The sequence below is a fragment of the Sus scrofa genome, chromosome X (genome assembly GCF_054392235.1).
Source record: "Sus scrofa isolate SSC_HxYL_T2T_F1_AM1 chromosome X, Sscrofa_HxYL_maternal_Yorkshire_Landrace_v2.0, whole genome shotgun sequence".
NCBI classification, from domain to species: domain Eukaryota; kingdom Metazoa; phylum Chordata; class Mammalia; order Artiodactyla; family Suidae; genus Sus; species Sus scrofa.
The window spans coordinates 62,297,445-62,310,251 of NC_139401.1; the positions used below are offsets into that span (position 1 = coordinate 62,297,445).

The 12,807-nt window shown below is 38.2% G+C and overlaps 1 protein-coding gene across 8 annotated transcripts in view; it reads left to right on the plus strand.

The window, feature by feature from the left end:
- HEPH (hephaestin) overlaps positions 1-12,807 on the plus strand; it is a 78,712-nt gene that overhangs the window by 14,762 nt on the left and 51,143 nt on the right. For all 8 annotated transcript variants that reach the window (XM_005673694.4, XM_013986224.3, XM_085006755.1 and 5 more), the window contains exons 7-12: positions 523-691; positions 1,876-2,012; positions 3,295-3,426; positions 5,833-6,044; positions 6,989-7,139; positions 9,463-9,675. In XM_005673694.4, coding sequence (XP_005673751.1) covers positions 523-691; positions 1,876-2,012; positions 3,295-3,426; positions 5,833-6,044; positions 6,989-7,139; positions 9,463-9,675 — 1,014 coding nt within the window. The remainder of the gene's footprint in view (positions 1-522; positions 692-1,875; positions 2,013-3,294; positions 3,427-5,832; positions 6,045-6,988; positions 7,140-9,462; positions 9,676-12,807) is intronic.

Consider the following 12,807-nt stretch of genomic DNA (forward strand, 5'->3'; position numbering starts at 1 on the left):
CTTAACCCACTAAGCCACAAAGGGAACTCCAAAATCTCTATTTCCTGACAGTCCCAAGTGTGAATATTCATCTCTTTGTAGAAGATGTTTCATTATTTTGGGAGCTTCCCACCTTAAAAATAACTAACTCTTCTTTTTAAAAAATTTGATGCTCCTATGGGCCTAGATTTGTATGTGGTAGATTTCTCTATTCTCCCCATTTAAAATCAGGGGTTAAAGCGCAGATCTAGGAAGTGACTTGGACTTGAACTGAGGTATTCTGACTTCAAGCTATGTGATGTTGCTACAATGTAAGTATTTTTCCACAACAATTAGGCCCTGTTAAATGAGTTAGTTGTGGTGAGCAGGTGGCCTTCTTTCTCCCAGCCAGATTCCTGAGGAGTGAGAGAACATAGCCCATTTGGAGGTAGAGGTAAAGGGCCTAATGGAAGTGACAGGGGAAACACTAAGATAAGGGTAAAGGTGAGTCATCTGGGAGTTGTATTGAGTGGAATGGAGCCAACTATGGTGTTCTTCCTCCAGGTGGCATGCAAGCACTCTACAAAGTCAAGTCTTGCTCCATGGCACCTCCCATGAACCTACTCACAGGCAAAGTCCGGCAGTATTTCATTGAAGCTCATGAAATTCAATGGGACTATGGTCCAATGGGGCATGATGGGAGTACAGGGAAGAATTTGAGGGAACCAGGCAGGTAAGAAGCAGTGGGCTCCCTCTCCCCATTTCTGGGCCCAACCACAGACACCTGTTACTCAGTCTCATAAATCTCTCCACTTTGGTGTCACAATCATTGTCTGTCTGGAATTACATGGCATGACTGTTAACCAATTATTGTGGCTCCCAGGAGAGCTTGCTCTAGCAGAGCTATACAGCTTTTTTATGGTTATGTCATAATCCCAGCAAAGGGTCCAAACAGAAAAGAAGGCCCAGGTGGGACCAGATCATTTAAAATGGCATTTCTCCCAACTATTTAATTTACTATTTATTTACCTCTTTGCTCCTTCCTTTCTCTACCACAGTCTGAAAGATAAATTTAAGCTGAAGTATAAAATGTACTCTGAGAAGTATAGGAAAAGGGGAAGCTACCTGCCTTGTAGCCATTCCATGCCTATTATTTTTGGGAAATTTCTGTTTTTCATGCCTCATCCATGACTCAGTTGTGGGCAAGAGAGCCAAAGGTTAGTGTCCTAATCAGTTGCTAGGCCTTAAGTTGTATTGACTCATCAGGCTATTAATTGTTCTAGGTCTTTCCAAAAAAGGCACTTGATAGATGACTAAGAGAGTTTATGGAGGAATATTCTAGGACACCTAATCATGTTCATTCTTTCAGTAGGAACTAAAGGAATGAATATGTAGAAAACTTAGGAAAACAGGCACTTGGATGTCAGCTTGGCTTCTAGAATCTGCAACCAGTCTTGCTAAGTTAGTGCTCTTTACTTTTTTAAAAAGATTTTTATTTTTTTCTATTATAGATTATTTAGAATGTTCTGTCAGGGCTTTAATTTTTGAATGAAGGATATTATTTATTAAAGGTAGGAAGGATCTTGAGTACCTGAGGATGATTAAGGACAAATCGGAACTTGCCCCAGTATCTGGAATTTATAAGCAAGAAGATTTTACCATACTATTGAGAACTACAATCATTAAAACTATCCACAGTAAAAGGAATTGTTTTCCCTGAAAATGAGTTCCTGATCTTGAAAAGGCTCAAGCAGAAGCTATATATCACTAATTATTGGTGTTGCCAGAGGAAATACCTGGATTATACCTGAAGTCCTCCCTAACCACAAAGATCAATAACTTTATGAGAAAAGGGGTGAGATGGGAATCTATTTGACACATGCTAAATAAGTTGAAATTTGCCTACTTATATTCCAGTGTTTCAGATAAATTCTTCCAGAAGAGCTCCAGCCGAATTGGGGGCACTTACTGGAAAGTTCGATACGAAGCCTTTCATGATGAGACATTCCAGGAAAAGGTGCAGCTGGAGGAAGATAAGCATCTTGGAATCCTGGGTGAGGAATCCTTAAAATATTAATTCAATTGACTAGAGCAGAGAACTAGGGAAGACTTAGAAACTGGAGCCTGGGGCAAGCTCAAAAGTACATTGTAGTCCAGCATTTTCCAAAGAGATGACTGTTTTGTGAAAAAGAGTTGTAAGTCTGAATACGTATACAAAATACTAAGTTAAACAGAGTCGAATAGTGTTATTTGATGCAGGGCCTCCCAGAGCCTTAGATTTATTTTTGATCATCAAGAAGATCTAATAAGGGAATAAAGTATATACATTTTTTACATTTACTTTACTCCTAAAAACTTTTTTCATTGAAAATTTTCTGATAGCAGTGTTGTACAGATTACACTTTAAAAATTATTCTTTAGGTATGTTTCTAAAGGACTATATGACAGTAAGATTGCTCTACTTGGCAATGTGGGTCTAGGAACAGACTGGTACAACATGTAGACATGCTTGCTATGGTGAGGGATGCAGAAAAAAGTTTAGGGCAGATAGAGTATTTTGCATATGTTAGACTTAATTTTTCTTTTGCATGGTTTTGCTTATCTTTTGTCTAGTGGTCTTGTACATTATTGTAAGTGGGGTATTAATTCCTAGTCTTTGAGCAGAGGTGGAACATTAGGTCTGTGGTTGAGGGAAAAACCAAGCCAGAAACTCTGAACTAGGGTTAGAGCCAGCATACATACTCAGGGTATTGTCTTGGTATTTCTAGTGATTCAAACTAGGTTACATGTGGTATATAATGCAGCAAAGAAAGTCTAGAAGTCATAGCTAGACTACTTAGTCCAGTGCCTGAACAGAGTTTATAATAATTTCATCTACTTAGATTTAGTTTAGGACTGAGGCATGCTCAGATATTTAGATGGCTACTACCAGGAAATGCTGCTGTGGGAACTCGGACAATAAAGGTGGGGGAAATAGGATTGTACTTGATTATGGAATGGGAGAAAACCCAGGCTTTAGGACCTCAGTCTATTCCTAATCAGTCATTTGAATTTAGGCAGATCAATTCTACCTATCTGAGCTGCAGTCTCCTTACCTATAAAATAAAGATATCCTCTGTCTTGCATACTTTAGAATGTTTGAGGATCAAAATAAGATAGTGGATTTAAAAATTTTTTTAATTGTAAATTGCTGTATGTTTTGAAAAGATGATTATTATCACAAAGAGAAAATTTATCTTTTTCATTTCACTTTTCTTTCCCTCTCTCTTCTTCTGTTTCCGACCTTCCTGGCCATGCCTGTTTTCATTTCTATTTTCTCTCCTTTCCACTTTCCAGGGCCTGTGATCCGTGCTGAGGTGGGTGACACAATCCAGGTGATTTTCTACAACCGTGCTTCACAGCCATTCAGCATACAGCCTCATGGGGTCTTTTATGAGAAAGACTCCGAGGGAACTGTGTACAATGATGGTGAGCATACAGGTTTCAAGTATTGTGGCTGCAGATAAGAGCAGGTAGCTCTAGAGAACAAATAAATAGGGGAGGGAAAGAGAGAGAAGAAGGTGGAATTAATTGCCATAGATGGATGGTGTTGAATGAATATATGATATTATAGAGAGACAAAGCTGGGATCAGTAAGAAACAGCTACTTTATAACATGTTTAAATATATTCTGATTATAAAATAACACACGTATTACAGAATTTTGATAAATGTGGAAAATTATAAAATAAACATTATTCATAGGTAAATTGCTATTACATTTTGATATAACTTCTAATATTTTTCTTTTTATGCAAATATATATATTTATAGATTTGTGCAAATCTATATATGTATACACTATATATATATTTTACAGTTTGGTATTGTGCTATTTTCACTTACCATTTTATTGTATCCTTTTTATATGTCATTATAATGTTACAAAAACATTTTAATGACAGTGTAATACTCTATCACATGAATTTGCCATAATTTATTTACTTTATACTCTATTGTTTGAATATGTAGGTTGCTTTCATTATTTTTTAATGTTGTAAATCACATTGCAATGAAGGAATATCTGGTTTGGATTACTAACTCTGGAGAGAATCTTATAAGTGGGATTACTGGGTAGTTAGTTTTTGTTTTCTCTGTGAATAATATTAACACATGCTAATCCCAAGCCAAAAAAAAAAATTCTGAAAGCATAAAGGGAAATTTGCAAACCATTCTAGAATAAAAGAACAGTCTACAATCCAACTGGTCTCTTCAAGAAATCAGTGCCATAGGGGAAAAAATTTAAAGAGACAACACCAAGGGCAATATGCAAACTTTGTTTGATTTTGGTTGTAAAAAAAGACATTTTGGAGATGATTGGAAAATTTTTGATATACACTGGATGTTAGATGATATTAGGGTATTTTCTTAGGTGTGGTAATGTTATCGTGGTATTATATGAGATGCTTACTAGTGTATTCAGAAGTAAAATGTCACGATGCTTACATTTTACTTCTAAATGATTTAGAAAAAAAGAGAAAAAAAACTGTGTGTGTAAATAGATATACATATACACAGATTTAGATAAATTAAAGATGGCAAAATGTTAATAGTCAACTCCAAGTGGTAGGGCAATTATTATATTATCCTTTAAAGTTTTCTGTATGTTTGAAAGTTTAAGGAGTTGGAACAATGAATAAATAAGAAAAAACTACCCTAAATTATACCACCATGTGATAAATTTACAACAAATATTCTTGTGTATGCTTCTTTGCACATTTTCATGATCATTTCATCAAAATATATGTTAAAAGATGTGGAATTGTGTCAGAAGGTACACACATGAAAAATTTTGGTACCTGTGTCCAAACTGCATTCTGGAAAAAATTGCAGTTACTTTAATTTGTAGTTCTACTAACAGTTACCAAGAGGGAGGCTATATTTTCTTGCAACCTTACCAGTGTAGGGTAGGCACTTTAATCTTTGTCAAAATGTCACTCTTGTAGATAAACAACAACAAAAACAAAACTCACTGTTGTTTTAATTTGTGTTAGGTTAAACATTCTTTTCAGTATTTATTTTGTATCTCACATTTTTGTGGACATAAACTTTTTAATGTTTTTGATCCATTCTGTCAACATTTTTTCCAAAGGGGCTATTTTCATATAGTCACCTTTTCATAGGTGAGTGACAGAAGCAGATGTCATTTGAACCACTTAACACCAGCACTGATCATTATAGTTTGTAAAATTTTATATTTTCATAGCCAAAAACTTATCTGTTTTTGTTTGTACTGATTTGATTACTAATAGGTTTGAAATTTTAAAATAAAATTTCTGTGCATTTCCTGACCGTAATCCATGTTCATTTAAAAAATTACAGTCTTAGTGTCACACACACACACACACACACACACACACACACACACACACACGCAACATATACATGTCTACCTACATACATATACAGAGGGAAAAGTCTTCAACAATTAAAACTGTTCAAAGGTGAAACAGGCTATGATGGCATGTAGCTAATCTTCCATTTCTGGATATTTTTAAACAGGGGTAGGAATACAAAAGGAGATGAATGTATATTTTTAACCGAGGAATATTCCAAATAAGTTTTAAAAGTCCTTTCAATCCTTAAGTCCTCTGAGTTTGGAAAACTGAAACCTAAAGCATTTTTAATTTCCCTAGTTCATATCACAAGTAGTGGCAGAGTCAGAAACCAAACTCTAGTCTCTTGATTACTACCTGAGATCCTTTTTCATATCTATATTCTATGTTGCTGCTGCTCCAAAATGCATTTGTAGATTATGGTCTTTACCACCCTGTTTGCAGATGATGATACTCAATCTAGCCAGTGTGAGCAATGAGATCCATGTTTTTCCTGCAGGTTCATCTCCCTCTGGCTTGGTGGCTAAGCCCTTTGAGAAAGTAACATATCGCTGGACAGTTCCTGCTCACGCCGGCCCCACTGCTCAGGATCCTGCCTGTCTTACCTGGATGTACTTCTCTGCTGCAGACCCCATAAGAGATACAAATTCTGGTCTGATGGGCCCCCTGCTGGTGTGCAAGGCTGGTGCCCTGGGTGCAGATGGCAAACAGGTATTGCCAAGGTTTCAGGCTAGAAAGTCTGCTGGGAGGAGAATAAGGCTGGGTTGATGAATAGGAGTTAAGCATTGGGTTCTAGAGGTGAGGGGATAAAAAAAATAACCAAGTTATTAAATCAGAAGTGAATGTTTGGTGACCTTATTCTATTTTGTATACTATTCTTTCATTCACACACATCTTCCTTAGTCTCTATTCCTTTCTATTTTATATTCTCCCAACATCTCATTTTTTTAAAATCAATGACCCCTAAACCTTGCTCCTAATTCCTAAATCTGCCTTACTATTTGTTTGTCTCTTTCATATCCAGCCCATCAATTTTAGCTGTTTAACTCTAGGCAATCTGAACCTCTCTTTGCCTCATTTTCCTTATCTAGAGTGAAGAGTTAAAAATGGAAGAAGGTATCTTGTGTTTCTGTGAAGATTAATTAAAACAATCCATATAAAATGCTTAGCACAGTGCTTGATACACAGTAAATGTTAGCAGTAATAATAACATTACTAATTACTAATAAAATAATGTTAATCACTAGCATAATTGTTTTTTCTTTTATTTTCTAATTCCTCCCCCAAGAGAGTCCATCCCTGATCTCCTAGCCACTTTTCTGCACTCCTGTCCCTAGCTGACTCCAGACTGTCTTCTATTACACTCTTCTCCATAATCTTCATCTTGTGCTTCTCCCCTGCCTCCTTTCATACATTCCTTCCCTCTAGTCTTATCACTTTATTCGAATGTACTTCCCCCACCTGCAATTTAAAGTTATCTGAAGAAAAACTCCCTAGAAACAACTGAAACTCTAGGCAGGAGATATGGCCTTGGCTCTGTGCTTGGAAAAGGAAATTAAAAATAATCAGGAATCACTAGGTTCTAGAGCTGCACAGTCCATAACTGCTGAAACTATTGTAATTCCTCCCTCTGTTCTCTTCCACTGGGACTACAGAAAGGAGTGGATAAAGAATTCTTTCTCCTTTTCACTGTGTTGGATGAGAACAAGAGCTGGTACAGCAATGCCAATCAAGCAGCTGCTATGTTGGATTCCCGACTGCTCTCAGAGGATTTCAAGGGTTTCCAAGACTCCAATCGGATGCATGGTATGGGGAGTGATTTTACCCTGAGCTACAACTGAGAGATTATGAACAATCTAACCTAAATTTAATCATGACCCACTCCTAAAAACACTGATCCCATTGCTGAGCTCTTCCCAAGAGACAAGCTGAATTGAGGGGTTAAACTTAAGGCAATAGATCTTACATTTAGCACTTTCTTATGCTGTATTCTGTGTTACCTGGTATAGGGGGGCACTGGAAAAAGATACTGTGAAATGAGGATTGCACATCAAGAATCTACTAGAGAATGAAGAGACTAAGCTCTGATGTTACCTTTCTAGTCTTATCTCCTTCTCCCTTATCACCTTCTACCCTTGCTTCTCAACCCCATACTCCAGCCAAACGTACTTTTCATGCTTTTGCAATGCTTTGTATTACTCTTTAAATTCTCCTTCTTACAACTTTTCTCTCTGCCTGTCGAAATTCTTCCCATTCTCTAAGGCCCTACTCCAAAACCACCTCCACTATGTAACAATTTCTTATCACTCAAGCCCAGGATGATGACACTCTCTTCTAAATGTCTATTTCTTTTTAAATCAGACTATTTCGATAGCTAGTTCCAAAGACTCCGCAATAGTGTTATCTGTTACATGGCTTTTGATTTCTGCTAAAGTATAGTCTCCTTAAAGGTGAGTATTGTTTGTTTTTTTATCAACGTATCCTTTATATGGTATAATACATAGCAAATATTTATTGAACTGGTAAATTACCAAACTAATGAGTAGGTGGATGGATGAGTATTCAGTGAGTGATTTAATGGGAAGACACAGTTTAAATTTGCAAGTAGCTCTCAGCATTTTCCAATGAGATCAGACTAACAATACCCATGAAACAATTATAGAACATCCAAGACAGACAATAATTAAGTGCTAAATTGTGTGGAACATCTTTTAAGTGGCATGGAGTTCAGAAGAAGAGGACATTGGTGAATAATCAATTAAAGGATTCCTGGAAGAAGAGACTACTTGAACTGAGCCTTGGAGGTTGAATAGGTTTGCAATCAAACATTATAAGCAGAGGAAGCAGAATCAGGAGGTTAGCTATGTTCCCATCATCCCAGGGAATTACCAAATCGAGTTACTCCTTAAATCTGGTTCCAGTCAGGACATTGAAAAGTAATCAGCTTCAAGCAGGCCTCCCTGTACTTTTGAGGGGAGTATGGAAAGTGGGAAGGGGTGAAGAATGAATGTGTTGTCTTTTGGCTCCATCTTTTGGTTCTCATTACCAGACAGTTACATAAACTGGAAAATGTATTACAGTCCTATGAACTAAGTTTATTCCAGTCTGAATTTATTGGGCACCTGGTAAGTATTTTTCACAACATGCCAGGTGCTTGGATAGTCACAGAGATACAGAAAAAAAATGGTGTGGTTCCTGTTAAGTCAATCTAATGTGGGAGATAAATTTGTAAGTAAATCATTGAACTCTGGTTGTATTTCAGAATTTGGGAGTGAGAAGAGTTTTAAGGAAGCCAGAAAGAGTGTAGTAACTCTGCTTCACAGTAGGTGATATTTGAGCTAGGACATGATAGATGTGTAGTAGTTTGCTTAAGGAGAGAGACCAAGGTTTTTTCCAGGCAGAGGGAACAGCATGTGAAAAGTCATGAATATTTTCTAAGTGGTTACCATGTTTAAAGCCTTAGGGAGGCAGGGGCTCAGAAGATAATGGTGTGTATTTGTGTGTGAGAGAGAACAGGGAGGTAGATTGCAGATAGGAGTGCCAGGGAGGAGGCTTTTGAAATAGTTCATGCCAGAGATGATGAGGGCCAGAACCAGGGCAGCGGGAGTGAAGATAAAGAGGAGGAGACAGATTGAAAGTTGAGGAGGGAACATTGGGGAACATCAACACTTTACAGAGTCATGGAGAATGAGAACAAATGGAGGAAAAACAATCAGAAAAGTTGTAAGAGAACCAGGGAAATACTATGCTACAGAAGCCAAGGGAGGAGAGTTTCGAGAAAGTGAGAATAGGAAAGATTGGTGTGTGTGTGTGTGTGTGTGTGTGTGTGTGTGTGTGTGTGTGAGTGAGTTGTGGTAGTGGAGAGTAGTTCAGTTTTGCCAGGATGTGGAGCATGGTGGAGGAGGGGAAGGAGATAAAGCAAGAAAGGCCAGTCAGGCCCTAATCCTAAAGAGGCAGATCTTCATAAGTAGACCTAAAGTGGCTTAGGGAAGAAGGAAGACGAGTTGAGAATGACTCAGAAATTTCAAGTTGTGGGAAACCTTAGTATAGAGCTAATGCCATGCTGCCAGCTAGTGCCTGAGTAGTCTGGTCTCATCTCCCCATCTTGTCTTGTGTTTTTGTTTTCCAGCCATTAACGGGTTTCTGTTCTCTAACCTGCCCAGGCTGGAAATGTGCAAGGGTGACACAGTGGCCTGGCACCTGGTTGGCCTGGGCACAGAGACTGATGTGCATGGGGTCACATTCCAGGGCAATACCGTGCAGCTTCAGGGCATGAGGAAGAGTGCAGTCATGCTCTTTCCTCACACCTTTGTCATGGCCATCATGCAGCCTGACAACCCTGGTAAGTGCTATAGAAGCTGGCCCTAGGCTGAGAAACATTGTTGGGTATGGGGCTTGGGGAAGTGGGGGAGTGGTGAAGAAATAAAAAGAATCAAGTTGAGGGTACTTGGGAATTTTTCAAAATACCTTTGTCGTCTTCTTCAATGTGTACTCATGTTTTGGTTATTTGGATGCTCTTCTCAGATGCAGCCAGAATAGACTGAAGAGCTGAGAAAGCTATTTTTCTGGAACAACAGGAGAGAGTAGGGATGCTGCTAAATATAAGGACATAAATAGGCAGAGGGTGGATTTGGCCACTTAGCCCATTGGCCACAGAGAGCGTCTATAAATTAAATCCTTGCATTGGAAATGAGGTCCATGAGATGTACCTTTAAGTGCTTCCAACTCTGATATTCTCCAAAGATTTTTGCAAACTTCTGCTGGAAGTGGGATAGTGTGTGATGTTATAGTTTCAGCCTAGGAATCAGAATACAGGAACTTCTAGTCCAGGCTCTTTCATTAGCTTGCTGTCTAAATTTTGTCTGATCACTTCTCCTCTCTGTAGCTAGATTTCTTCCTTCTTTTCTTTTCTATTAATTCTTCTCCCTCTCTTCCTTTCTTCTTTTTCTTCCTCCCTCTCTCCCTCCTTCCCACTCCCTCTTCCCTGTCTTTCTTTCATGACGAAATTTGACTGTGTTTCCTCAGGTTCCATTTATGTCTGAAATTTCATAATGTGGCAGCAGTTTTTCTTTGCTGTTCCTAGGGTGTATTCTTCTTCTAGGCAGTAGGTGGCAATAGTGTTATTATAAGTTCCATGCAGTTCCCACTAAATTTTTATTTTAGTTCTGTAAATTCCATCCATATTTGAGGCAAAAATTCCCTAAACAAAGCTAATTCTTTGATAACTTAAAAATTTTCAGCCTAGCACTGAGTCTGACAAATACTTGGCATAAAGTAGGCCTCTACAGACTTCTTGGGTCCTCATTTCTTCCAATCTACTTAGGATACTTCCTTGGTAAAGGAGAGTTGTATTAGCGAATTAGATACAATAACCATTAATGGGACTGAAAGAAACAACAGTAATCAGCGCTTGTTGTGAGTGCTGGGATGGGAAACTTCTGGGACAAAAAGACCCTTCTCTCTAGCCTTGGTCCCAAAGCCAAAACCTAGGTTTAATCTCCTTCATACAAAATTAGCTTGGCTCCCCAACCAGGCCTATATGCCATCTCCAAGGCTCACTCTTACTTGGATAAATGAATTTTTGTGCTATATTAAGGCCCAAGGAGAGTGACTGTAGATGGCTCAAAACATTCTGATTGGGAAGTGGCACTAAATGGCTTTATAAGAACACGGCTTAAAAGGTTACTTTTCATCAAGATTCCCAAGTTTTCTTACTAGTAAAAGCCCAAACTCTTCTTACTTTTGCATTTTCCAATCCTTTCTAACTCTCCTCTTTCTGAAGTGTTCTCAAGTCATAGAATGTTGGAACTGGAAGAGCCCCTTTGAGATAGTCTTAATTTATTTGTTTTACTAATGGGAGGAATAGGCAGAGACCTGGAGGTAGAAAATGATTTTCTCATGTTAGGAATATTGGATCTATTATTTTTTCCTTTTCTCACTTACCCCTTCTCCATCAACTCCTATTGATTCTTACTCCTGGGTAACCCCTTTATTTTTTTTTATAATTTATTTTTTTCCCCGTTGTACAGAATGGGGATCAAGTTACTCTTACATGCATACATTTTTTCCCACCCTTTGTTCTGTTGCAATATACGTATCTAGACATAGTTCTCAATGCTACTCAGCAGGATCTCCTTGTAAATCCATTCCAAGTTGTATCCAATAACCCCAAGCTCCCAATCCCTCCCACTCCCTTCCTCTCCAAGCCTATTCTCCAAATCTATGATTTTCTTTTCTGTGGAAATATTCTTTTGCGCTATATATTAGATTCTAGTTATAAGTGATATCATATGATATTTGTCTTTCTCTTTCTGACTAACTTCACTCAGAATGAGAGCCTCTAGTTCCATCCATGTTGCTCTAAATGGCATTATGTCATTCTTTTTTATGGCTGAGTAGTATTCCATTGTGTCTATATACCACATCTTCCTAATGCAATTGTCTGTTGATGGACATTTGGGTTGTTTCCATGTCCTGGCTATTGTGAATAGTTCTACAATGGACATGCGGGTGCATGTGTCTTTTTCAAGGAAACTTTTGACTGGATATATGCCCAAGAGTGGGATTGTGGGGTCATATGGAAGTTCTATGTGTAGATTTCTAAGGTATCTCCAAACTGTTCTCCATAGTGGCTGTACCAGTTTACATTCCCACCAGCAGTGCAGGAGGCTTCCCTTTTCTCCCCACCCCCTACAGCATTTGTTATTTGTGGACTTATTAAGGATGGCCATTCTGACTGGTGTGAGATGGTATCTCATGGTGGTAGTTTTGATTTGCATTTCTCTAATGATCAGTGATGTTGAGCATTTTTTCATGTGTTAGCTGGCCATCTGTATATCTTCCATGGAGAACAGTCTATTCAGGTCTTTTGCCCATTTTCCATTGATTGATTGGCTTTTTTGCTATTGAGTTGTATAAGTTGCTTGTATAATCTGGAGATTAAGCCCTTCTCCATTGCATCATTTAAAACTATTTTCTCCCATTCTGGAAGGTGCCTTTTTGTTTTCTTTTGGGTTTCCTTTGCTGTGCAAAAGCTTTTCAGTTTGATGAGTTCCCATGGGTTTATTTTTGCCCTTATTTCTGTTGCTTTAGGAGACTGACCTGAGAAAATATTTATGAGGTTGATGTCAGAGAGTGTTTTGCCTATATCCTCTGCCAGGAGTTTGATGTGTCTTGTCGTATATTTAAGTCTTTCAGCCATTTGGAGTTTATTTTCGTGCATGGTGTGAGGGTGGGTTCTAATTTCATTGCTTTGCATGCAGCTGTCCAGGTTTCCCAGCAATGCTTGCTGAATAGGCTTTCTTTTTGCCATTTTATGTTCTTGCCTCCCTTGTCAAAGATTAGTGGATCATAGGTGTCTGGGTTTATTTCTGGGTTCTCTATTCTGTTCCATTGGTCTGTCTGTCTGTTTTGATACCAGTACCACACTGTCTTGATGACCGTGGCTTTGTAGTATTTCTTCAAGTCTGGGAGT